Source organism: Barbus barbus (genome assembly GCF_936440315.1).
Source record: "Barbus barbus genome assembly, chromosome: 13".
Classification (NCBI taxonomy): Eukaryota; Metazoa; Chordata; class Actinopteri; order Cypriniformes; family Cyprinidae; genus Barbus; species Barbus barbus.
In genome coordinates, this window is record NC_136741.1 from 32,707,501 (window position 1) to 32,735,426 (window position 27,926).

A 27,926-nucleotide genomic window follows, 5' to 3' on the forward strand; every position below is an offset into this window, starting at 1 on the left:
TAGACATCCTTAATCTCTAATAACTACATTCTGCTGTCTGTTTTTCTGTTGTTGGTGTTTCTTTGTCTGAATATGGCACTGATCACATGCGTGGTATCGGCATTTAGTATCGGGGCATTTTAACGAGTACATGAGCTCAGTATCGGCCCGATATCGGTATCGGTGCATCCCTAATTATTACCTTTTCTCTGCTCGCTTCTCATGCTGACTGTCATCTGAAGAACGTGCATAACGGTGCACGATCCCGATAAATACAGTATTTCAGTATTCACGCAAACATCATCTGTTCTGTCTTAAGTGAACCCTTGGGGAAAAACATCTGATGTGTAACTTTATATGATTCGTGCATTACAGCCCAGATAGCGCACGTACATCTGCAAGATGTCTGTTAAAGATCTGGAAAGCATCTGCTGTCTACAAACGTCTGACAGACGTCCTTCAGATGTCAGTTTTACATACATTCTAAATTAGGGGTCGACCGATTATCGACCTGGCCGATTATTGGCACCGATATTAAGCATTTTTATGATAATCGGCATCGGTCATTTTCAAAACCGATGTGCCGATAAAATTATTTAATTTTGAAACGCGCTATTTGGCTCTGATGCAGCCTGTCGGAACTCACCACTCTGTGGCCTAGAGCAGTCTCCGCCCACCGCGCATCTGATTTGTTGAGAGTCAGGAGTCCGACCAATCAACGTGGAAGACTAAAGGCACTCTCACACCGAAAGCACTTGCTAACTGGTGCTGCTTCATCACGCATCAGTTATCTCTCAAAGGCAGCAGCAGACCTTGCACAAGTTGCAATAAATTACAATCCACTACACTGAAGTTGTAAAAACCTCAATATTATCTATTTATGGTTTCCGAGATGGGGGAAACGCAGGGGGAATCGCGGAATCCAGTCATATGGAATTTACTGTATAACGCGGAGTCACGGAATTAGTCAAAGTTTGGATGAATTAATCAAAAGTAGGTCAGTACACTTAATTCGACTCATGATATGGACTATCTGTAAACATTAAGCTGCAAAAAGACTATTTAAATATGAATTCTGCATGTTCGGCATGTCTCTGTATATGTGAAGGCACAGACGCGCGGTTTTGACACACACACACACACACACACACACACACACACTGAAGTGCGCGACGCTTGCGGTGTTTTCCGCATCTGCCATGTCACTAAATGAGGACATAAATATATGAACATCATCCCCAGAACTGCTCTGAGAGTTACTTCATGAGCATTTGACTGTTTCGTTTGAGTAAAACGATCGTCATATCATAAATAGGCTACAGAAACTTAAGAGGTCCTCATGGCAACCCGTCAAAATAAACGTTTGGTTTATTTACTAATGCAACTACAATTATTACAACTTTTGTTTAAAAGAACAATCACACAATACGCTATTTCTTACATGTTTTAATTTATAGTAAACACATTTGTTTGCCAAAAAATAGAGTTCAACTCTCATTTGATTAAAAGATAAATTAAATTAATGTTTTATGCCTTCATTTGCACTGCTCTGTAAATGAAAACTAATGGAAATTACTGTCACATAGGCCAAGACTAAGATACTGTCACATAGGCCAAGACTAAGTTACTGTCACATAGGCCAAGATTGTGATGACGGAAATTGGGACATTTCAATGGGCTATTGAATCAAGTGAGCCTATAACAGGCTATTAGTGTTATCGTTTCATTAAAATAGTTGCGGTCTTCTTCGCAACTTCTACAATGGAGCTATTAAGACAATGAAATTATTTACACGTATTATATACATTGCGCTTTTTAAATTAATCAATTGATGTGCTTTAGATGATGAATTGAATAGTCACCTCTTGTAGGTTATGATTTAGTCAACCGAAAATAATTAATGAAGAATTATGAGAGGTTATGCTATTACGCATACATTTCTAACATGTCAATTATTGAAGCCAAATACTTACATTTCCCCAAGCTGTTTAGCTTTAGTATTTAGTATTCATAGGCTTAATCATGAAGCATACAGTGGCCCCACTTTTAACTCTCTCTTTATATATTACCCTTATTGTAGATGGATGCATGGGGGAAGACAAGAGTAAGAAGTGCAACTAACACTAGGGAAGGCCGTTTTTGTCAGAGCCTTTGTTATTCTTAATTTTGACATTTTCATTTTTACACCAGACATATATATCGGTTCAATATATCGGTTATCGGTCTACTTGGTCTGTAATAATCGGTATCGGCATCAGCCCTGAAAAACACATATCGGTCGACCCCTTTCTAAATCACAAACATCTTAAAGACATCTAATAGACGTCTATTTGACATCTAAAAGGAAACATCCTGTCCACCTTTTTCTTCAACGTGGAAGTAAGCCACTATAGGTAAATAATGAGAACAATAACAACGTGCACTACAAACCAGTGTTCATAATTAATATAATACATTAAAATAAAATGGTAAGACTCACCAATTTTCAATAAAGCAGCAAAACGAACTGTTTCGTACATTTAAAAATAGCTGGATGTGGATTAGACTGGAAGCCAGAGCCATACAGTTTACAAATGGTGGCGCCCATTTTTACAGCAAGAAAAAGGTGGATGTATTGCAGATGAGCAAACACTCTAAAAAATACGTCTTGCAGATGTAAATGCAGACGTCAACTAGACATCTCCGAGATGTGTGTGTGCTATCAGGGAGTTGGCCGTCTGTCTCAATGTTATCTATCAATAGCCTAAAAGAAAAGAGGGAATCACTCGTAGCACTTCATTTAACTGCTTTTGTAGTTTTAATAATCAATTTATTTGTAATGAACACAATGAAGTGACTTTTACATTTGATCATTTGTTTTTGTAGGCTATATGAATGCTTTTGTTTAGATGTAAAATTATAAAGGTAATTATTTTTTTCTTCATAGGATATTTGTTCCTGTACTGTTGTTTGTTAGTTTTTCCATCTGTTCTTATTTATAATGGGAAAGATCAAATAAACAGCTATATTGTAATTATTAATATAGTAGCCTAATTATTAATAAGAAAAGAACTGGAGGAAAACTTGGTCTTTTAATGGAGAATGTAAAATAACTCCTTTTTTCAAATTTGCTCGACTCGTTTTGTCAGCACAGGTCACATTATTCTCGGGAGGAAGCACGTGTGGAGGCGCTAAATGACAGCAACGCATGCGGGACTGTTTCGGATGGTATGACAAGTGTAAACACATGAATCGGATATGGGTCACAATTGAAAGAACGTGTAAACGGACAGCCAAAAAATATATATAGGCAACAAATCGGAATTAAGCATCAAGACCTGCAGTGTAAACGAGGCCTATGGTATATGAAACAAACGCTCCTCCGGTGAGAGCGGCAGGTTTGTTCGATCCGTTCGGGTGTTCTCTGGGCGTTTCTGGTGGGTGTAGTTGAACACTTGTAGGATACATACAACCTGTTCATACAAAACTGTCTATTGTTATATACCTGTACATACAATTGTCAATTTGTATATTGTTATTCCTTATTTACTTGTTCTATTTTTAATTCTTCTTTTTATTATCTGTTTTTTGTTCTGTCACTGTCATTCTGTTTCACTGTGGAAGCTTCTGTCACGAAAACAAATTCCTCGTATGTGTAAACATACCTGGCAATAAAGCTCATTCTGATCTTGGATCATGTTTTTATTCTCTGTCTCTGTAGATTTGGGCCTGTTCTCCACGAAGACACTAGTAGAGGCGAACCCGGAGCACCTGGTGGAGGTGCGGACGCAGCTGTGTCAGCCGGCGGATGAGAACTGGGACGCCAGCGGCCTGCGGAAACAGTGGCGCTGCGAGAGCAGCCGCTCATACACCACCATCGCCAAATACGCACAGTACCAGGCCGCGTCCTTCCAGGAGTCGCTGCGGGTGAGTCCACTGCATCCGACCGCAGCACATCAGTTACCATCAGGGCTGGGTCTCCAAAACAGGTTCCATTTTACAACTGGGTCCAAATATCCAAGAACCGGAGACACGTGGATTTCAATTTTGCTTAACGATTCCTGCATTTGCATTTTAATGTGATTTTAAAACGATTAAGTGCAGGAACGGAAAGAATTTGCGCCTTGTCTGCGTGCAGCTGTAATTTGGTTCAGTTTTGTTTATTTATGCTGTTGCTAATTGATTTGTTTGTTCATATTTTATTACTGACCGTTCACTTGTCTCTAACGATTTAATATTTCAGATTTATATGAGTCTAGTTGTTTTTGCTGTGGTATTTTTGTTAAAAGCATAGGCAAAAGTTCCTCTTGTAGGCCAAAGTGTTCTGTAGGCTGCTGGTTTTTGCTCATGTTATTCAGCTGCAACAGAATGCTTTGTAAAAAGACACAGAATAAATGTTTGACTTCATTTTTTTTATGTTGGATTTTTTATCTTATTGGAATCTAAACTAGGAATCAGTAAGAATCGGAATTGATTAACATAATTGGAATCAATAAGATTCAAATGAAACCCAACCCTAGTTAGCATAGGTCTGGATTCAATATCAAAATATATTGCGGTATATATTTTTTTCAATAGCGGTTATATGATTTTTTTTAAACACATTTACGATATTTCAATAACCATTACCAGTGTTTCCCATACATTTATTTATGTGGCAGTTGACGGCATTGAATAAATATGTGCACTGTATGTTTCAAAATCAAAACGCAACGCTGGTGTTTTTATATGAATGTATCTTAGAAGGGAACCGACTGTCTTTAGAAAAGTTTCAATGCCATTTTCATTGTATCTGATGAAGTAGCGTTCATGAGCAACGCTGCCTTGTGTACAGCCGTTACCGGGGAAACCGCTGTTTCTGCTTTGTGTACAGCCGTTACCGGGGAAACCGCTGTTTCTGCTTTGTGTACAGCCGTTACCGGGGAAACCGCTGTTTCTGCTTTGTGTACAGCCGTTACTGGGGAAACTGTTACTTTTGCTCCAAAAGCGCCTCCTGCTGGCCCGTCTCCAGCAACATGTGTTTTTGCTGTTGCTCACTCTTTTGTTCTGTTTTCTGCAGCAACTCGGAGCACTTTTCATATTTTTTTTTTCCTGACTGAAGCACTTTTGTTTCAGTCTGTAAGAATAATCAGCCTATGTTATAGTTAAAAGCTAATAAGGTGAGTCTTATGTTTATTTGACGGTGGTATCACATTTATTGTTTGTATGCAGGCTAAACACACATAAAAGATGAAGATTCATTTATTTGTACCATTTTTATTTCTAAAATATATAGTTCCATTAAATAGTATTCAGTTTTTCTGATTTTTTTTTTTTATATTGTTAATATCGATATCAGAATTATATCGTATCAACCGAAATTAAGAAATATATCGTGATATAAATCTTGGCCATATCGTCCAGCCCTACGTTAGCATGGTTGATCGGTTACGTGTGGCATTTTATATATTAAATAACCGTGTTTGTGTGCTTTCAGGAAGAGAATGAGAAGAAGGGCCAGAAGGAGCCATCAGACTCTGAAATAACGTCATCAGAAACGTGAGTCTAACGCCCGCTGAAGTGCTTTAGCTGCGCTGATGTAAACCTGCCCTTACTCTTCATTCTGCTCAGTGTTTCCAGGAGGCGGAAAGGTCCTTTCAAACAAGTCAAGTTTGGGACGAACATTGACGTCTCCGATGAAAAGAAGTGAGTTTTCATGAGATTTCCTTTTTGCCCTTCTTGTCAAGTTGAGTGTTTGCATTTGCAAGCAGTAGGGGTGTGCTATATTGACCAAAAATGATATCTTGATATTTTCTGGGTTTTTATCAATAATGGTAATTAGAGAATATTTTGCTGGGTGTTGTTGTGCTAGTATCTTAAGCACCACCGTGGACCGCTGACTCCTAACGTTTTTGATATTCTTCATATTCTGTGTGATGGTGATGGAAATTAATTTTTCAACAAGTTTTATTTGATTTTTACCTTTTATGGGCAGTTTTTTACCTTTGTAAAGCCATTTGTTTTTCTGAAAGTGTGCAATATCTGTTGAGTCAGATTTTTTACATTTAATCACTCAATTAGAATAATAAGACATTTGGGCTGTTACCAAACAAATGAAATCAGTTCAGTATCAACAAAATTCATCTTTGCAATGCAGAGGAAACACAGCTGTATCTGAAAGGCATTTAGATGTTTACACACTGTTTAACACAGCTCAGAGGGACATAGGATGCTTTAACTGCAGTTACAAATGCATAAATACCGTTTTGAATGAAAAGATATTCTGAAAGTGAAATTAAAACCGCCAGTAGGTGGCAGCAAGTCACTGTTAATAAGTGAGTCGTTGGGATTGAACCGAATCATTTAAACGGTTGATTCATTCAGGAATGAATCGCTTTCATCTTGCTCAGAGACATAAAACAGTGCTGTGGCTTTGTTTGGATTTACTTTTGTTGGCGAAATAGAGCAAAAACAGGACATATAGTGTCTAAAATGTAAGTCTCTTAATTAATTTCTTGTTCATTGAACTGTTGTAAAAAAAATCAATCACATTTGTAATCATGCTGAATTTTGGAGAAAATAACAGCACTTTTTGTGTGATATTGATTAACTATATGAAATGATATAAGTATATATCATAAAGAATATATCCGATATATTCTTCCCCATATCCTAAATTTTGTAATCATTTTAAATGCCTTTTTATAGTCTAACCTACTAGACTTCACATCATGTATGCGTGCACTCTTGTGATTATACTCGATAATGTCAAATCGCACATCGTTAAAACAACGATTATGACATTATCGCAGATGATATACATCGGCTAGCAAGCAGTGACTTCAAACTGAGAGCAAGTGACGGTCAGTTTCTGAGTTTAACATGTCTCTGAATGCAGTTTAAGAGGCTGTGAGAATGACAGCTACTGTAGTCCTTGTGCAGTCCACAGCTGTACTCCTGCAGCTCAGTGTAATGTAAGTCTGCCAGTCAAATAAAGCTGAGGCACTGCTCCCCGCAGGTGGAAGCTGCAGCTGCAGGAACTGAGTAAGCTTCCTGTGTTTGCGCGTGTGGTGTCTGCTGGGAACCTGCTGAGTCACGTGGGCCACAGCATTCTGGGTATGAACACGGTCCAGCTCTTCATGAAAGTCCCAGGCAGCAGAACTCCAGGTGAGACGCTGCTGTTATCGTGGCGCTTCAGAAGCGCAGTCAAACCAGTCTGTCACAGCCGGTCACGTGATCTCTCTGTTCATGTTCAGGGCATCAGGAGCACAATAACTTCTGCGCAGTCAACATCAACATCGGGCCGGGCGACTGCGAGTGGTTTGCCATGCCGGAGCCGTACTGGGGCGTGATGAGCGAGTTCTGTGAGAAGTACGTGCACGGCTCTCCTGAACATTTCGTTTAATCATCTAACAGATCTTAAAGTGGCTTCTGTTGATATGCAAGAGTTGCTCTTTCAGGAACAACATCAACTTCCTGAAGGGCTCGTGGTGGCCCAATCTGGAGGATCTGTACGAGGCGAACGTGCCGGTGTACCGCTTCATCCAGCGGCCTGGGGACCTGGTTTGGCTGAACACGGGAACGGTGCACTGGGGTCAGGCCATCGGCTGGTGCAATAACATCTCGTGGAACGTGGGCCCTCTGACCGGTGCGGAGACATTCAGCCTGGCTCTCTGCGTGATTTTGCCTTGTGTGATTGTGTTCTTCTGCTTTCTGCAGCGTATCAGTACAAGCTGGCCGTGGAACGTTACGAGTGGAACAAACTCCAGAGCGTCAAATCTATGGTTCCCATGGTGCATCTGTCCTGGAACATGGCGAGGAACATTAAAGTGTCTGACCACAAGCTGTTTGAGATGATCAAGTGAGTGTGATGTTTTCTCGATCGATGTTAGGGTTGAAATTAATCGTGTCTACGATGTAGGGGTGGGCGATGTGACCAAAATTATATCATACCTGCAAACTTGTCGCTTTTCGGTGACAATCGCCGCTTTTATTGTCAATTGGGTCATTCACGTGAATCGTGTAGAACCGGAGAGTTTTTTTTAGGAGGAGGGGGGGGGGGGGGGGGTCTTGCGTTAATTGACATCTGGGCCGATCGGAATCTCTACTGAGCTCGCGCCTGTCAAGAGAGGAAGGTGGGGGTGGGCTTGCGTGCCATGTAGGCCATTATTGGACAATTCTTATAAATGACATTTTTTCTGGACCAATCGGAATCTCAGCGCTTGGTTCAGGATCTTGAAACACACTGCCATCTGTGTTCGCGCCTGTCAAGAGACACCTGACCTAATGTGGAAACTCTGATGGAAATTGAATTCAAGGTAAATCAGTCTTTTTGGAGCTAAACAACAGATATTTGTTTGCTTAAAGGTGCCATAGAATGAAAAACTGTCTTTACCCTGGCATATTTAAATAATAACAGTTCTGTACATGGAAATGACATACAGTGAGCCTCAAACACCATAGTTTCCTCCTTCATATGTAAATCTCGTGATTAAAAAAGACCACTGAAAAACAGGCGAATCAGAACATAACACCGACTGTGACGCAACAGTCGCGATCACTACGCCCCCAACATTTGCATAAACCCGTCCTTGTTCTAAGCCGGCCGAACCATCAGAAGCTCTGCAGGTATTGTAAATAAACAAGCGCGGACAACAGCGAAAATAACACAATAAATGTTATGTTCCAGGCCGTGCAGGGGGTGTGAAGTGCAGGGATGGGTTGGTGTCTGTATTCAGAAAGGCACAGAAAGCAAATAACGCGAGCCACTAAAGGGACATGGTTAGCTCCTTGCTAGCGGTAGCCTGTTACAGTACATAAGATTTCACTCTCAGTAAGGAGAGATGAGGATGATGGCGAATGACTTACAGATCCTGAGCACCACTGACAAGCATCTGATCTTGTGAAATGTGTGGTAAGTGCTGTTGCTCCATAATGTAAACATAGTTTGTGTGATCGCGTCTCTTGAAAGTGAAACTGTAACGCGATCGATGGATCGTTCAAAAGCAGTTTCAATGTCTCGCATATTAATAACGGCTCCCTGATGCCCGCGTTTTATATACAGTATAATTACCCGACGATATAACTGCGAGAGAAAGTATTTAAATATATATTTTCCTCCCTGTGCTTCCTTCTTGCTGATGAGCCGTACTGTGAAACAGCCAATCAGAGCAGAGCTCATTATTATTCATGACCCTGCCAAATAAGCCAATAACAGACCGTTTCATTCTAGGCAGAAATCCTAGGGTTGTAAATGGACATGTAAAATCGTTTCTGGAGATTTTTTGCCCTTACCTAAGCCACATACCTTCTGTGTAGATATCAGAGAACAATTTAAAATACTGTATCAAATGCATTCTATGGCACCTTTAAGTCAAATAATGTCAGCTAAGTTAGCGGTTTTTTTTCATACAGTTAGCCTATGCTTCGAGCAAAATGCTTAATAGCAAGCAATACAAGCGGATCCAATGCTGGAATTTCCGTTAGCAAGATAGCAAATTTTCTAGCCATCTAACATTGTTAAACATTATTTAAAACATCGTAATGTTAATTCCTGCATTGTCTGACCGTCTTGCTAACTAAAGTTAACCATTTAGCTTGCTACGTAAGTATATAGTATTTCAGATAGCCAACTTAGGTTGCAACCTTATCATTAGCCCCTAACTTAAGACAGGTGCTCTGCCCTGAGTTCTGGCTACTACTCCAATTCTGAGCTACCCTGATTAACGACACGTTATGGAGGTTGTCGTGTGCGCAGCAGTCATTCAAGTCAGCTGGATGTAGCCCTACTTTTAAAGCGTTTTTGATGTGTTGATGTGGGTAGATGTGACTGTTTAGACAACAGCTGATGCGAGAGTAATACAGTGTAACAAAGCAATTTGACGTCTTGTTGCATTGGATGCGCCGCATTACTTGTAAACAATGTCTATGTAGAATCTGGCGAACGTGCAAGGCTAATGCGTTCACAGTGTCGCCCCCCCCCCCCCCCCTCCCCCCCAACACTGTCACCTTTTTTTCTCTGAGTTTGCAGGTCTGTTATATTTAACGGTATGACTAATTTTATTTCATGTTAACGATATATTTCACGATAGTCATTAATATATGTAGTTATTCTGAAAATCGACAAAAAGGACTTTGTATAATAACTTGAATACTTTAGAAATTAAAATAGCTTCACCTTGTTTAATTTTTATTTTTTTTGTAAATTATTGCTATAAATTAGTTAAAAACACTAGATTATAGATTAAGGTCGTAATGATCGTAATCGTAAGATCGTAATCGTAATGGAATCGAATCGTTGGCATGATAATCGTAATTGAATCGTTGACATGGTCATCGTAATCGAATCGTTGACATGATAATCGTAATCGAATCGTTGACGTGGTCATCGTAATTGAATCGTTGACATGATAATCGTAATCGAATCGTTGACATGATAATCGCAATCGAATCGTTGACATGGTCATCGTAATTGAATCGTTGACATGGTCATCGTAATTGAATCGTTGACATGGTCATCGTAATCGAATCGTTGACATGATAATCGTAATCGAATCGTTGACATGGTCATCGTAATCGAATCGTTGACATGATAATCGCAATCGAATCGTTGACATGGTCATCGTAATTGAATCGTTGACATGATAATCGTAATCGAATCGTTGACATGATAATCGTAATCGAATCATTGACATGGTCATCGTAATCGAATCGAATCGTTGACATGGTCATCGTAATCGAATCGTTGACATGGTCATCGTAATTGAATCGTTGACATGGTCATCGTAATCGAATCGTTGACATGGTCATCGTAATCGAATCGTTGACATGATAATCGAATCGTTGACATGGTCATCGTAATCGAATCGTTGACATGATAATCGAATCGAATCGTTGACATGGTCATCGTAATCGAATCGTTGACATGGTCATCGTAATCGAATCGTTGACATGGTCATCGTAATCGAATCGTTGACATGGTCATCGTAATCGAATCGTTGACATGGTCATCGTAATCGAATCGTTGACATGGTCATCGTAATCGAATCGTTGACATGATAATCGAATCGTTGACATGGTCATCGTAATCGAATCGTTGACATGATAATCGAATCGAATCGTTGACATGGTCATCGTAATCGAATCGTTGACATGATAATCGTAATCGAATCGTTGACATGGTCATCGTAATTGAATCGTTGACATGGTCATCGTAATCGAATCGTTGACATGGTCATCGTAATCGAATCGTTGACATGATAATCGCAATCGAATCGAAACGTTGACATGGTCATCGTAATCGAATCGTTGACATGATAATCGTAATCGAATCGTTGACATGGTCATCGTAATTGAATCGTTGACATGGTCATCGTAATCGAATCGTTGACATGGTCATCGTAATTGAATCGTTGACATGGTCATCGTAATCGAATCGTTGACATGATAATCGCAATCGAATCGAAACGTTGACATGGTCATCGTAATCGAATCGTTGACATGATAATCGTAATCGAATCGTTGACATGGTCATCGTAATCGAATCGTTGACATGATAATCGTAATCGAATCGTTGACATGGTCATCGTAATTGAATCGTTGACATGGTCATCGTAATCGAATCGTTGACATGATAATCGCAATCGAATCGAATCGTTGACATGGTCATCGCAATTTAATCGTTGACATGGTCATCGTAATCGAATCGTTGACATGGTCATCGTAATCGAATCGTTGACATGGTCATCGTAATCGAATCGTTGACATGGTCATCGTAATCGAATCGTTGACATGGTCATCGTAATTGAATCGTTGACATGGTCATCGTAATCGAATCGTTGACATGGTCATCGTAATCGAATCGTTGACATGATAATCGAATCGTTGACATGGTCATCGTAATCGAATCGTTGACATGATAATCGAATCGAATCGTTGACATGGTCATCGTAATCGAATCGTTGACATGGTCATCGTAATCGAATCGTTGACATGGTCATCGTAATCGAATCGTTGACATGGTCATCGTAATCGAATCGTTGACATGGTCATCGTAATCGAATCGTTGACATGGTCATCGTAATCGAATCGTTGACATGGTCATCGTAATCGAATCGTTGACATGGTCATCGTAATCGAATCGTTGACATGATAATCGAATCGTTGACATGGTCATCGTAATCGAATCGTTGACATGATAATCGAATCGAATCGTTGACATGGTCATCGTAATCGAATCGTTGACATGATAATCGTAATCGAATCGTTGACATGGTCATCGTAATTGAATCGTTGACATGGTCATCGTAATCGAATCGTTGACATGGTCATCGTAATCGAATCGTTGACATGATAATCGCAATCGAATCGAAACGTTGACATGGTCATCGTAATCGAATCGTTGACATGATAATCGTAATCGAATCGTTGACATGGTCATCGTAATTGAATCGTTGACATGGTCATCGTAATCGAATCGTTGACATGGTCATCGTAATTGAATCGTTGACATGGTCATCGTAATCGAATCGTTGACATGATAATCGCAATCGAATCGAAACGTTGACATGGTCATCGTAATCGAATCGTTGACATGATAATCGTAATCGAATCGTTGACATGGTCATCGTAATCGAATCGTTGACATGGTCATCGTAATTGAATCGTTGACATGGTCATCGTAATCGAATCGTTGACATGATAATCGCAATCGAATCGAATCGTTGACATGGTCATCGCAATTTAATCGTTGACATGGTCATCGTAATCGAATCGTTGACATGGTCATCGTAATCGAATCGTTGACATGGTCATCGTAATCGAATCGTTGACATGGTCATCGTAATCGAATCGTTGACATGGTCATCGTAATCGAATCGTTGACATGGTCATCGTAATCGAATCGTTGACATGGTCATCGCAATCGAATCGAATCGTTGACATGGTCATCGTAATGTAATCGTTGACATGGTCATCGTAATCGAATCGTTGACATGATAATCGCAATCGAATCGAATCGTTGACATGATAATCGTAATCGAATCGTTGACATGGTCATCGTAATCGAATCGTTGACATGATAATCGCAATCGAATCGAATCGTTGACATGGTCATCGTAATCGAATCATTGACATGGTCATCGTAATCGAATCGTTGACATGATAATGGAATCGAATCGTTGACATGATAATCGAATCGTTGACATGGTCATCGTAATCGAATCGTTGACATGGTCATCGTAATTGAATCAGGAATCCAGTGGCGATCCAGTGACGCATCCCTTGATCTAAATCGAATGGTAAAACGTGTCTCCGGTTCACAGGTTCTGTTTGCTGCGGACGCTCAAGCAGTGTCAGACGATAAAAGAGGCGCTGGTGTCTGCTGGGAAGGAGACGATCTGGCACAGAAGAAGCCGAGATGAGCCGGCACATTACTGCAGCATCTGTGAGGTGAGTGCTGGACTCTACAGCAGAATCCCTGGCCGTTCTCATCTGAATCACGTTCCTGTGCTGCCTTGTTCCAGGTGGAGGTGTTTAACCTGCTCTTTGTGACGAGCGACAGTTACTCCCGGAAGTCCTTCGTGGTTCAGTGTCAGGATTGTGCGCGGAAGGGCAGCAATGAGCTCGATGGTTTCGTGGTGCTGGAGCAGTACAGGATGGAGGACCTCATGCAGGTTTACGACCAGTTCTCATTAGTAAGTCTCTTATTTGACCAAATATGTCATTCATGTACCAGTGTGTGTCCTTTTGCTCGTACAGATGATCAGCAGGCTAACTAGTGACGCTTCAAGCAGCGTTTGCAGGTTTAGTCACGGTTTGTGTTTGAATTGAGACATGACTTCTGTGTGTCAATCAAGAAATGAGCAGCATGTAGGGTTGGAAAAGTCATGGAATTTTAAAACAGCAATTTCCAGGCCTGGAAAAAGTTTTGGAAAAGTAAAAAAAAAAAAAGGTTTTGGAACTTTTTCACAAATCTCTGCATAATATAATTGTTTAATCAGGTCCTGAATTTCGGTGTGGGATTGTGCATATGTCGCATAGTTTTACTCATTCCCGCAGCTTTCGAGTTTAAAATGCGGGTAAATCCTGCACACATTTATTCAATGTAGCATGTAGGTTAGATGAGTAAATAAATCCTCACAGACTTCAGATCAGATCAGTGTTTTGAAACAGCGTGAGTGCTGCAACTGTACCGCATCTCCTCTCTTTCTCTCAGAGCAGCTTCTCATCGGCGTCTCGTCTGCAGAACAACGAGCTGCTATACCAGACTTTCACTCGCGTTTCCGGACAGATGACCGAACTAATCGGGTCACCAAAAATGTACCGGTTGCAGTTGCAATTCAGTACTCATGTGCTCCAGAGGCGGTTCTCTGTGCGCTCGGTCACTTACAAAGCACACGCATATAAAGCTGCCTCGCAAGTGTCATATATCGGGTTATTTTTCACAGCTCGTTGCACTTAAGTGGCCAAATACACACAAAATGACGTCAAAAAGGCTGTCCTGGCGAGTTTTCTCATACTCGGTGGGTTTTGTCTTGATAAGTGAATGTGTGTCAGTATTGTGTCTTGTAACAGCAGCCTAATAAATCTGTGCCGTCTGTCGTTAATGATAATCAAACAACAAAAGACAGGAAATCAATCACTGCTCTTGACTGAATAACTTTAACTTTAATCTTCTTTAAATTTAGTTTATTCCATTTTTGCACTTTTTTTTGTACCTGGATTCTACTGTTAGACTGAAAAGGTTTTCAAAACTAAAACTGAGTTTAACTCATAATATTGGTTTTAAAAACAAATTACAATCTTCAGTGATGTGATATGTTCTCTGCGTGGAGTAACGTCTGGTGCAGTTGCAGCTTTTATTATTAGAACAAATAGAAAGCAAACAAGTAGCATTAATAGTTATTTATTTTAGTTAACACATGCTATGGTACATTTGAAAAGATTTTTATTGTAAAATAATACAACATTAGGTCATGAATATAGTCTCAAAAGTCATCAGAAGTCAGAAAAAAAGTCATGAATTCCATAGTTCAATGGAAAAGTCATGGAAATGTATTGGTACAAATGTGTATAAACCCTGACCATGAATAACGCTGTTCGCTCATCTTGTGTTTTGTAGGCTCCTGCTCTGCATTCGTCTTCATCTTGACATTAAGACGTCGTACATGTGGATAATATCGCATTACTGGAACTCTCTAAACGGACCATTTCTGATATTCAGGACCGTGGCGCTCGTCTCTCGCGTGGCTGGTGACCATTAGAGAGCTCGGGACCGTCGACTCAAGTGACCGTGTGTCTATGCAACCTGTTTATAAACTGCAGCGTGTGACTGTGGCCTGCGGGGGGCGCTAGTGAGCGAACTTCCTCTCTACACACCTCTTCCTGCTTCATGTGAGAAATTAATCACAAAAACTGGGGAGGAAATTGTGGGAAACTCGTTTTGTACATATTATCTGTCACAACTGGCATCATCACTTACAGACTACTGACTTCAGACGTTCTTTTTGTATTTTGTTAACATGCTGAAACCTGAAATCTTTTCCTTGTGTCTCAAGGGTTCACCTTCACGAAGGAGCGCTAGCCTAGCTTTTTGTATGGTAGATAGCGATTTTACGATGACTTTGGATGGCAAAATCTACAAAAAAAAAAAACATTTGTAATGTGAAGAATTAGGTGATTATATAATTTTTTACCGCTTTTATGTTTTACCGGTCTCGTTCTTTTGACACCATGTTGGATATTTTGTTTCTTTGATAAGAAAAAGGAAAAAATTATGGAAAAAACATAATGGCCAAGTCACAAAGAAAATGGGTTGCACATAGAGTAAGGAATAAAGTTTAAATTGTCTGTTTTTTTCCTTCCTTGTTTGTTTCTAATCCTGATGTACATTTACACTATTTATAAATACATATTTATTGCTTGAAGATATTTGTGGATGGAATGCTGTTATTTTTCCCAGAGTACCTGCCATTAAATTTGAAGGAGTTTGGTCATTTAAACTACTCCTGCATTTTTCTATATAGAATTAAACCGCTTAGTAAGCATTGTACAGAAACTATAAAATTGTTTTATTGTTTGAAGAATGTTTTATGAGTTATTAAACAAGTTGTCAACATATGTGCCCACACGTGGAGATCCTTCTTAAATCTGTATGACATTGCAATTTTTATTTATTGTATACAATGACAATTGTCAAGCGAGTGTTTTGAAATATCAGTTTTTATAAATGCTCGTTCCCTTTTAATGTTTCGTTGTTGTTGTTGGATAAGACCTGCAGCCTTGCTTGAAGATTCGCAACGATTCACTATCACTGTATACAGTAATTAAGTCACGCTTGAGTAATATCTGTCCACTCATGAGGTCTGTTACTATTAAACAGGCCTTTTGAAACCTCCAGAAAGGTTAAAGTTCATTGGCGTTCACTAACAAACATTTACAAATGAACTCATTGTTTACGTCAGACATGTCTGCTCTTAACGAGTGTTCCTCATTTGCTCTGTGAAATTCACCTGTCTTTTGAGAAGATGTTCCTCAAGAAATCTTGTGGTTCAGGAGCCACTTGAAGGTGGTTTGGTCTTCTGACGTGTGGTCAGTAATGACCTCTTGTTATGCAAGAATCTCTTGTCTTCGTTTCCCCCTTATTTGTACTTTTCACAATCTGTTGTTGTTTAATGGAAAACTGAAGCTAATGAGTTTCCTCTAAAGTAACTGCAGTCAGCAGCTATTAATATAATGTTGTCTTTAAAAGGAATTGTTAGACAGTGACATATGGCTCCTCAGACAGAGTGACCACATTTAAGCTTTATTGGATCATTTAAAGACTGACATTGTGTTAAACGTCTCCTGACTGAACGCCTCCGTTGGTGTGAAGCATCTCTGAAACCCAGCAGACAATGTAGCTGTAATTTGACAAACACAGATCTCTACACTGTATGCCAGGTTCAGGACCGCATCGGTCTCATATCGCGCTCATGTTGGTGGTTTTCCTCCACGAGTCTGGGTTTTGCTGTAGTGTTGTGAAGTGCTGCTCAATCACGGACTGACGGCCATCAGAGACCCAGTAGCCAGATGTAGCTGCTGGCGGAGACAGGACCTACACTGACCACTGAGCGAAGGATGGACGTCTACGTTGCTCTGCTCCTGAGCTGAGGCCTAGACAGAAGGCAGATAACGGAGTTAACAAATCGGACATGATCTCATGCACCACTGAAACCAATGTGTCGTCTGTCCAATGAAGGGAGACGAGTTCATGGAACATGTAACAGGCGGTTCGTTCAGTGCCAAAACAGGTGCATTAAACTCAGCCGATTGTATAATAGCCTGGAAGTGAGTGTAACAGGCAGATGTGGCCTGGAAAATGAGTTCAAACAGAGGGTGCTGTCTCAGGTGCTGCCGATGGAAAGTTAAACAGGATGGGAAGCGTTCCAGATTAGGAGTGCTGACTCATGTGTGCGAGACGTTACTCTGAAACCTGAGCTGCAGCTGGAGAGAAACACTTCAGAGGAGAACCTCGTCCTGCTGTCCTTCTCCTTCGGTCACACGACTGACGTGTGATGCTCTTTTTCCACTCGGCGTCTCCTGTTTCCATGATGTCATGTGACACCAGTTTTCCATGATTTGGCAGGAGGCCTGCTGTCCTTATCTAGGTCTGTCGTGATGATCCTCGTCTCCTGCTCTCTAACGACCTGTGACCTCTGGAGATGTGAGTGGACGGAACGGGAGGTGTTTAAAGGGGTCATATGACCATGCTAAAAAATAACAGTATTTGCAGTGCTCAACAGTGTAATGCAAAGTGTTTCAAGTTTTAAAAAAACACATTAGGACAAGACCACGGGAACCAGACGAGTCCTGCACAATCTGACTCTGCTGCAGCCCAGAATTAAACTGCTGGTCTCGTCTGGCCAGAGGACAACGGCACACTATTTCCCTGCTTAATACCGTAAAGCTGCTTTGACACAATCTGCTTTGTAAAAAGCGCTATATAAATAATGATGACTTGACATTATTTTCCATATACCGTACACAGAGGTTGTTTACTGAAAAAATTTTTTTTAGCAGTGACGGAAAAATTTGAAGGCCGTCATTTTGACAGATTACACTGAGTGTGAGCTATTGTAATGTGTAACTGTAATTCACAGCCCTGTCCAGTTGGTGGCGAGTGTGCTCCAGTGTGGATCATCAGCTCCAGAACAAAAATAAAACCGTCGCCAGTCTTTTCTATACGTTTGAGGCAAGTATCAAGTTTAAGATACAGCGATCTATCACACCACATTAAAGAGCGCCACAACAGTATTTATTGTTTGAATTTCCTGATAAAATGGACAGAATCTGAGACTTTGTTTCATATCAAAAATAATGAAGCATAAAGCTTAGCCTATTACAATTTATTGGAGGCGTACTATATGTACTGATCTTTCATCAACTGTAAACAGCATCGAATGAGATTTAAGAATCGAAATTGGTTCATAAAAATGAGAATATTCAAATCGAGAAATAGTTTTTTTAAAGTCTATATACCTGTCCTGTAGGTTCATTATTAAAAATGGAAATGTGAACAAAAATAAAAGCAATTAAATGTTATTATAATTAAAATATGAAAATTAAAATGACGTCTAATAATAGATTATGATGAAATTTTTACGACCCTGTCCATCAAAATCTAACGCAATCTCTGGCCATACATTCTTGTTGCTCCTCTCTGCTCCGCCTCTGAAACGCATTGATTTTTTGTTCTGAAAAGTGCGATGTGCTCTGATTGGCCAGCTATCCAGTGCGCTGTGATTGGCCGAATACCTCAAGCGTGTGACTGAAATGTTTCGCCCCTTACCATATTTGGAAACACACAGCATCTCCACAACAATACTACAGTGAGAATAAAAGTTACGCCTCCTTTCTTTGCGTAAACATTTGGGCGATGCAAATCTTCCCACACAGTGACGTAGACGTGCCGTGTTTGAATGAGGCGTTTTAGGAAGGTGTGGACGAGTCTTAACTTTGATAAACAATGTCTCTTTGGGTTTGAGACTTTAGTCTTTGCAACTTTACGGATCTTATCTCAAACAGCTTGTAACACTCCAAAGAGAAAGGAAAACTCGCATCATATGACCTCTTTAAGCTTTAGGTGAAGGAGGGACGATCTCTCTTTCTTCAGTCGGCCTGTGACTCTTGAGCACTGATATAGTTTGCTGGATGAACAGGGATCTAGACCTGACTGTGTTTCATCTCTGGTCTTACAGCTGTGTTTTAACTGCTGATAAAAGCCGCAGTGGGAAACAGCTGTGTCACATTGTAGTGTGTTGAGTTGTGGTGTCGTATTTCACTATAGACACAGAGACATGGATCTGACCAATCAGAGCGCTCGTCCCAGCAGCCCATTCATAAAAGCATGTGTTACCCTTCACCCACATGCTCTCGTCACCCGCCATTACACAGAGAACAAGGACAAACACAATGGCGACGTCTCAGACTCTCGCTGCTTGCAGTCTCTGAAACTCAGATCAAGCTCAGATGAACATATTAGGAAGAGGTTTCTTTTAGCTGCTGTAATTGCTCGCCATTTCTTAGACGTTTTCACATATTTTGCCATTTACTGAAGAGTCCAAACATTTTGGGTATCCCTCAATTAATACGAACACATTAATTATAGGAGAATTAGTTGCTAATTTAAAATGGTTTCTAGATTGTAGAGTTTAGTATGTTCATGTCTTTATAGGATTGCTGAACAAGTTTCTCCTGATGGACAAACGCATGAGCGACAGATGATCCTTCAGGTGAACGTCTGCTGTGAAACCTTTGAATGTGTTTGTGTTAAAGGTATCGGATGCTTCTTCTCATCCGTCAAGATGACAGTAAAATGGCCTTTTTTCTGTTCCTGTTTTCACTTTTCTCGTTTCTCTTCTTCCCAGCTTTTCTCTTTCACTCTTTCTCATCTGACCCCAAACCTGTTCCTCGCTGGCTATCTTGAGTCGGCAAACACTTGCACAATCAAACGTGTGACCTGAGATACCTGTTTGCAAACCTCCTGTTTTCCACTTCACATGTTCTTTCTCTTCTTTCCCAGTGAATCCGCTCCGGAGTGTTGATGTCTGTCAGGAAGCAGTGCTGGAATGAAAGCATGAAGCAGCAGGTTAAGGTTAGTCTTTGGCATCCGTCGTGAGTTTAATGAGTAATCTGCGGTGAGGCAGGTGCTGTCAGTCCACAAGCGCTCGATCTCTTTTGCTCTACATTAAATACTTCACCACACTTTATCATATTTCTCTGTTTTTCCATCACAAAATCATCACAATAATGTGTCACAAGAAACACCGTATCTGCCTGGCTCAATAAAACCTAAATGTAGCAGTACTTACATTCATCCAGTGGAAAACTCTCATCTGCCTTCATTATATCTCCACCTTTCTCTCTTTCTCTCTTTCACTCCTGTCCTGATCTGTTCTTCTCTCCCCTTTTACTCCCACGCTGTAATCGAGTCACATGTTGCCGGTCCGACCCCTTTAAAGAGAGGCGGGAGCTCAGGTGGGCGGCGCCTCTTCGTTCTGACCTATCGTGTCAGAGGGGCGGGGCTTATTGTGTCTTTTTCTCAATGGGAAGGTCAGAGACGCCATTCATTGAGAAACAAAAGAGTGTCATGTGCTTGAGAAACTCTTTATATACAACTAGAAGTGAATTATAATGTTATTCAAAGACAGGAGGCAGAGTAGAGCGTACTGATTCATTAGATTAGAAAAGAACTGTTTCCACACTCAATCTGATTCACTAAATCAGAATTTCAGCAATATGCCCATCATATTATGCAGCAACCATTTTATAAAAGCAATAAGACACTTGAGGTGCTCTTATATAGTCTTCAGCTGTAACTACATGAGATGTCGACAGTCACACTGTAAAAAAGGCTTATCTTATTTAGTATTTTTTTTCTTGTTTCTAGTCAAAATATCTAAGATTCTTTTACTTGGTAAGCAAAACAACATAAGATATTTAGTCTTGTTTCCGGGGGGGGAGGGGGGGGACTAAATTAAGTGCATTTTGCTTAAAATAAGTGAAATGATGTTGTTTTAAGAGTATTCTACTTCCACTGCAGGCCCGGCGCCGGGGGGGGTTAGTTTCATGTAAACGCTCAAAATGCATTATTTGGGTAACACTTTACAATAATTCACTAACACTTCAATTAAACAGAAAAGCAAGCAGGTGCATGATTTGGCATAGCAGCCGATACAAATCATTAAGAACTGTTTTCTTACCTAAATCCTGCGTTTGGACCAGGCTCGGTCGCAGAATCACATCACTCTGCTTCTGAAATTATTATCTTGATCTATATAGTGTACTAGTTAGCTATCTCTGTGTCGTACGTGGCCGCTTATCAAGCATGAGAAACAAGTTTTATTTAAATTCTGAATATATTATCGTATACAGCATGCAAAGAGTGCTCCCTTTAAATGTATTAAAAACTGTCACTCATTCATCACGATCTTACAAAGTTCCATGTTAACCAATGAATGTGACCACACAATGAAACTTTCTTTTTAATGAAGTTACGAGCTTGAGTTACAAAAGCGGTGAGTGCGTGGATTTCAACCTAAACACCTCTGATTGGCCATTGCGTTGTAGAAATCAACAAACATGTCTGTGATTGGCTACTTTGCTCCCCTCTGCGAAAATGCATTGTAAAATCATTTGACGCTTTCCAAAGCAGAAGATATACTGGATTGTTTGCCAAATCTATTTCATTATGCTTTTATTACGAAGAAAACAGATCCTAGACCAGGAGTTATGGGCAGCTTTTCCATCTATGAGTTAGACTATTATACACACTAAACTAAAGCCCCCCGGCCCCCCGGCCCCCCTCTGGCGCCGGGCCTGTTCCACTGGCAGGTCATTTTACTTGTTTTAAGCGAAATGCATTTAATTTAGTTTTTTTCCCCTAGGAAACAAGACTAAAAATCTTATGTAATTTTGCTTATCTAGTAAAAGCATCTTAATTTAAGAATTTTTAGATATTTTGACTAGAAACAAGACAAAAATGCAAAGATGTTTTTATTTTTTTTGCAGTGCAGTGTCACTGTACGTTCAGATCCACCTTACATGCAGCATGAGTAGCTGTAGAACTAGTTATATCTGTTAGATGGTTTTCACAAATGATTCTGGTGTAACATCTACAAAATGTCTCCTGTGTTTTGGTGCTAATGGACGCTTCATCACAGCTACAACATGAGTGTAGAATGATTCCTGCGATGCTGCTTGGCTCCTGGAGCCTGTGACTCTGTGTGGGCGACAGCGTCTGTGTGTTTCTGCAGAATATATTTACAGAGATGCGCTCAAATGCATAGTGTGGACTAATATGTCTCAAGTGGCCTCTTGTGGTCACTTTTAAAGCTTGTATTGTTGTTCCAGGTTAGTGAAACAATAATTTGAGTCTCTTATGATGACGTTTGGTCAGTCTATCAAAAGTGCAGCAGGTTTCTAAAACCATGTTTCTTCAGCCAGTGTAAGTATATATATATATATATTCTTGTCTGGTCTTTTTCATCCTGATGGGTTTCTTCAGTTTACTAAAGATTACTTTCTACGGGATAAATCTGTTCAACATGTTCAGAGAATCAACAAGGTCCGATTTCAAGATAATGAGTTAAGCATTCATCATAAATGTTGGCATTAATCGCTATTATTATGAATGCATTTAGGCCACAGAATACACACTTTATTTTAAGGTGTCCTTGTTACACATTACATGTACTTACTATTATAATAACACTTATTTATGCATAATTACATGCTAGTAACCCTAATCCTGACCCTAACCAGTAAGATCATAGTTAATTCATAATCAGTACTTCCATCATGTATAATTACACTGTAACAAGGACACCTGAAAATAAAGTGTAACCCAGAATGCGTGTAAACTGATTTTCTTCTACTGAAGTGTCATAGAAAGATAATATCACAGCTGATCATGCTCTTTGATCCGCTGTGATATTAGCAGGTTATGAGCTATGAAATATACATGAGTTACGCAATTACTTAAAATCAGATCAAATAAAACAGCCCTTCAGCATGAAGACAGACTGTGATTGTAGCAGGTTTAATAAATGTTTCATAAATAACTGTGTTGATGAAAAGAAGGGAGACGGCTGTAAAAGCTTCGCATTTGAAACACAGTGAAACGATCCTGAGAGCATTTAAAGTCTGTTTCTCACTCGCGAGCGTCCAGATGTTTAGATGTCGAAAGCTAGTTAGTGCACTAGACTAGACATTACAACATGTTAACCATAAAGCGCTCAACAAACACAAACGATCTCGACGAACAATAGTTCCGTTACCGGCGAGTTTAACCGAACCGCTGTTTATCTTCATGAAGCTGCGCGCGCGGTATTCGGTTCAGCTCGAGCCCGTCAGTGTTTTAATTATAAACGGTAATGATGTACAGAAACAGAAAGAAATAAACATTTACCTTCATTCACGTGAACGTGCGACTCGAACTTCTGCTGCTGAAACTAGAGAGAAAACACAGGAGTTTAAACTGATCACATGTTCATATGACTGCAGTATATCGATATATCAGTTCTGCGAGTGTTTCTGATCTCCTCCATCAGCTCCTGATCAGAGTCAGTCCTTCTGTCTCTCGCAGCTCCTGACTCTGGAAGCACAGACTTCATAAAGTCTCAGATTGAGAGATGTTAATGCAGATCATTGAATTAAACACACAGAGAATAAAGGCTCTTACCTGAGATGTCTAGCACGAATGAGTCCATTAATTTTCCACAATTTTATTTTTTCTTTCACTGTTCTTTTTTCCCTATGTTTGTCTTTTACTGCCATGATCTGAAGTGAGCTGTGTTCTTCATGCAGACGTATTTCTCACTGTGATATAAAATCACTCGTTCTATTAAGCGTCTCTCTCTCTCTCACACACACACACACACACACACACACACACACACACACACACACACACACACACACACTCACTCACACACACACATAGACACACACACACACACACACTCACTCACACACACACATAGACACACACACACACACACACACACACACACTATGTGTCTCTTTCTCTCTTATTCACACAAGTGATCAGTCGGAAGGCGGTGAACAGGCTTAACTCCATATACCTCTCCACCCCCGTGTGTGTGTGTGTGTGTGTGTGTGTGTGTGGACCCCTGCCTACACACTCTCTCAAGGGCTCTCAGCGCCCAACACACACACAAATAGCCTGATTCACACACACTCAGCATACATACACAACAGCGCATTTACACCGACAGCCGCCCACGAGAGCACTTCCATTCCTACATCGCCCTTCTAATGGAGCCACGGCGGAGGACGGCCCAAGCTAATTATGTTTCACCCTCCATTAATTAATAGAAGCATTATCTTACACGGGCTTTAATGCGTTTGGGTGAACGTTACACCGGGTCGTGTCTAATCGCTGACTTTGTCTGTAGCCCTTCGATATCAGACTTGGCGTCCGCTCCTCCTTCAGACCGAGCGTTACGAAGTGTCAAGATCATCGAGGTCAAATCAAATTAAAATAAATTAAGTGCTTCTGTTTCATGAGAGAGGCGTGAAGAGCAGCACCGCCTTCAACCTGCCAGTGGGGTTTCGCCCAGTGCTCGAATTGAATCAAGTCTTATGGGGGGTCCCCACCATCAGACTTTTTTTTTTTTTTTGGTGGGGGTTAGTCTCGCAATATACAATTTATACAAAATAAACAATATATTTGATCATAATATGCATAACTATATACTATTTAATGTTGCATAACAAAGAGAGATAAACTACTATTCTTCTTTTAAATGGCTTACTCCAAGTAAAAATGTCTGAGGGACCCCCCCAAGTCTATTTTTTACTTCTTATGGGGGGTCCCTAATGCCTTATGGGGGGTCCCGGATCCCCCCAGCCCCCCTTCAATTCGAGCAGTGGTTTCGCCTCAGGACTAAATAAAGCAGTCGCAGTAAAGAACAGATTCTATAAGAGCTGAACTGAACACACATCATTCCGGCCCTTAACCCAAACTGACTTAGATCGCATGTCAAACCGGGGTTTTTTTTTTGATAAATGTTTAAGTGTTACAGAAAATAATTATAACAGACATACATCAATAAGAACAAATTACACCTTCCACTCCCTCTGCATCACATAGGTACAATCACAAATAGTCTAATAAAAATAATTACAAAAACTCCACAAAGCAAATATAGTGTAAAGACATTAATCATGTCACTTTAAGAAGTCCTTAATTTTAGATATTGCCCTTATCCAAGCTGAAATAGTTTTTTGAGTGGCACCGTGCATCCTAGCCACTGATAGCTCCATGTTTACAATGTCCAGGAAGGAATACATCCAGTGTGACCAAGCTAAAGAATGTGGAGGTTGCCAACGCAGGGCAAGCATTTTCTTAGCTGCAGTTAATCCAGAGAATAACATTTTTTTTCTGAGACCTAGAGAAACTGAAAGATGAGTCATCATTTAAAAGCAAAAGCTTAGGACAGCATGATATATCGACTTCCAGTATGTCCTTCAGAGTCTTAGATACCTGTTTCCAGAAATGATTGACTTCAGGGCAATCCCAAAACATATGTCTATAAGTGCCTATAGAGTTTCCTGAGCAGAAATTACAATTGGAAGATGAAGAAAGCTTCAATCGTTTCCTAGGAGTGAGAAGCATCCTATGAACCATTTTGTAGTGAATTAATTGATAATTAGTATTTTTTTTAAACAATTTTAAGATTGGCCCATATTGAATCCCAACAGATATTATCAATGCTGTCTTCTGTATCCGTAGGATATAAATCTCTGTGCCAGATGTCCAAAATTGGTAAGGGTTTAGGAGGCTTCCAAAAACAACAAATACAATGAAGACACTATACCTTTCGTGCTTGCTTCTATTGTCAGGGTTTTGTGCACACTAAGACAAGAAATATTAGTTCCCCGTGGAACCCCATATGCTCTCATTGCAGATCTCGGGCGCAAATAAAAGAAAAAGGAGGTCCCTGGTAGATTATAGAGAGGGCCAGGATTCAACCAAGCTATAAGAGGTCATAAAATAAATGCCCATTGATAAAACTTAAAAGTTCGGTACCGCAAGACCACCCGCATCTTTGCAACGTTGTAGTTGCATATTTTATACGAGGAGATTTGCCATTCTAAATGAATTTAGATGTTAATGTTTGAAGTTTGGACCAGTAATCTGTGGGTGGTGAAAGCGGTATAGAAGAGAAAAAATTAATGCGAGGTAGAACGTCCATTTTAATAACAGAATTTCAAGCTTGTAAAGATAATGGTAGCATTGACCAACGAGTCATGCTAATTTTTTAAAGCTATTGTGTGCAAAGACAAAGAAATCGCAACACCCAGATATCTAAAGCTAGATACTCCCGGTATACCAGTTGGGAGAGTAGACTGAGAGGATAGATTATTTAAATGCATTCATGCAGATTTAGTCCAATTAATCGTATATCCAGAGAGTAAGCTAAAAGAATTAAACACAGAAAGAACATGTGGAATTGAGTTAGCTGCGTCACTGACATACAGTAGGATGTCGTCTGCGTATAAAGATATCCAATGTGAAGTATTACAAAAAGTAATAGGTCTCACCATAGTGTTTTGACAGATTTTCTGTGCAAGAGGCTCAAGACATAAGGCGAACAACAATGGAGAGAGAGGGCATCCCTGACGAGTGCCATGTGAGATGAAAAATTGTGAAGAACAAATGCCACCTGTCATAACCATTGCAGAAGGATTAGCATATAGAGCTTTAATCATATTAATATAGTCACTACCTGAGCTAAAGTGTTCCAGTACTGTCCAAAGATATTGCCACTCCAGCTTGTCGAAGGCTTTTTCAGCATCTAAAGTGTGACACATGGTAAGTCAAGTCCACTAGCTGCATGTATAATATGCAATAAACAACAGACATTATCTGCTGCCAGTCATGATCTGATGAAACCAGTTTGATCATTGTGCACCAGTTTAGTCATAAGTATCTAAACAGGAAGCTAAAACTTTGGCATACAGTTTAACATCACTGTTTAGAAGAGACAATGGTCTATGATTTCCACATTGAGTTAAATCTTTGTCAGCTTTCGGTAACAGAGTGATAATGGCCATATTATCACTATTATTGAAAGAACCCTTACCAACAGAATGAAGAATCATATTTAACAACGGCTGTCCAAGTTCATCCCATAGTTCAGGAGGCGGCATTCATTAGCATTCTGGTGCTGGTTAATAGATTAAAATGTGAGTGGGAGATGAAGAAAGAATGTGTCGCTCCACGCTTCAGACTGCATGGGAGGAGGACTAGTCAACTTAGACTCGCTTTTAAATAATTACCAGCAACCCTGATAATGGGAGAGTGACTCGCACCACGCAGGCAGAGCTTTCAGATGAGAAGACGGACAATATAAGAGCAGAAAGTGGGAAGGGATCTGTCATCTCTCCATCTTCACGTACACTAGCATAGACTGCTCTCTGAGTGTGATTTCTATAGATTGTTCCTGTGAGATTCTGGTTTTGCTGCTGTGATGGACACAGGGCTCCTAACACGGCTGAAGTGTGTGTGTGTGTGTGTGTGTGTGTGTGTGTGTGTGGGTGAGTGTTTGCGTGCATACGGCCCGTGGGTGTCTGCGTGGGCGACTGTGTAGGCATCATGTGAACCTGACTCACGGTTCAGTCTGCTGTAGAGGCAAAACAACACAATAAACACACAATCGCTGAAGCATTGCTCTGATTGGACCAGAAAAACAACTCAACAAATTTTTGAGTGACACAATTACAATAAACATGCTAGCCACAAAAACGGGCAAATACATATTTTATTTCATGTTTTGCGTGATTGTTTTAAAGTTATGACCAAAATTAACATTCCTTAGAAAAGAATGAAGAAAAAGACATTGCTTCTTTCGTTATCATTCCTATTAGTAGTAGATGTGCTAGCAATGTAATGTTACTTCTGTTTTACTCAAATTAACAAT

At 40.2% G+C, this 27,926-nt stretch overlaps 1 protein-coding gene and 1 long non-coding RNA gene across 8 annotated transcripts in view; one reads left to right on the forward strand and one right to left on the reverse strand.

The window, feature by feature from the left end:
• LOC306879613 (lysine-specific demethylase 6A-like) overlaps positions 1–16,181 on the forward strand; it is a 61,497-nt gene extending 45,316 nt beyond the window's left edge. For 4 of the 7 annotated variants that reach the window (XM_079432701.1, XM_079432703.1, XM_079432704.1 and 1 more), the window contains 10 exons: positions 3,680–3,885; positions 5,435–5,496; positions 5,569–5,643; positions 6,956–7,104; positions 7,194–7,308; positions 7,398–7,585; positions 7,657–7,798; positions 13,260–13,386; positions 13,461–13,631; positions 15,059–16,179. In XM_079432701.1, coding sequence (XP_079288827.1) covers positions 3,680–3,885; positions 5,435–5,496; positions 5,569–5,643; positions 6,956–7,104; positions 7,194–7,308; positions 7,398–7,585; positions 7,657–7,798; positions 13,260–13,386; positions 13,461–13,631; positions 15,059–15,088 — 1,265 coding nt within the window. In that variant the 3' untranslated portion in view covers positions 15,089–16,179. Of the gene's footprint in view, positions 1–3,679; positions 3,886–5,434; positions 5,497–5,568; positions 5,644–6,955; positions 7,105–7,193; positions 7,309–7,397; positions 7,586–7,656; positions 7,799–13,259; positions 13,387–13,460; positions 13,632–15,058 lie in introns of all 7 variants that reach the window. The other 3 variants (XM_079432702.1, XM_079432705.1, XM_079432707.1) reach the window with 2 other exon arrangements.
• Positions 16,182–17,948: 1,767 nt separating this feature from the next.
• Positions 17,949–20,406, reverse strand: LOC306879618. Its single transcript, XR_013785025.1, has 3 exons — positions 20,289–20,406; positions 19,453–20,040; positions 17,949–19,411 (listed from the first exon to the last, which is right to left on the reverse strand). It is a non-coding gene; the product is annotated as an uncharacterized lncRNA (long non-coding RNA).
• Positions 20,407–27,926: the final 7,520 nt, after the last annotated feature.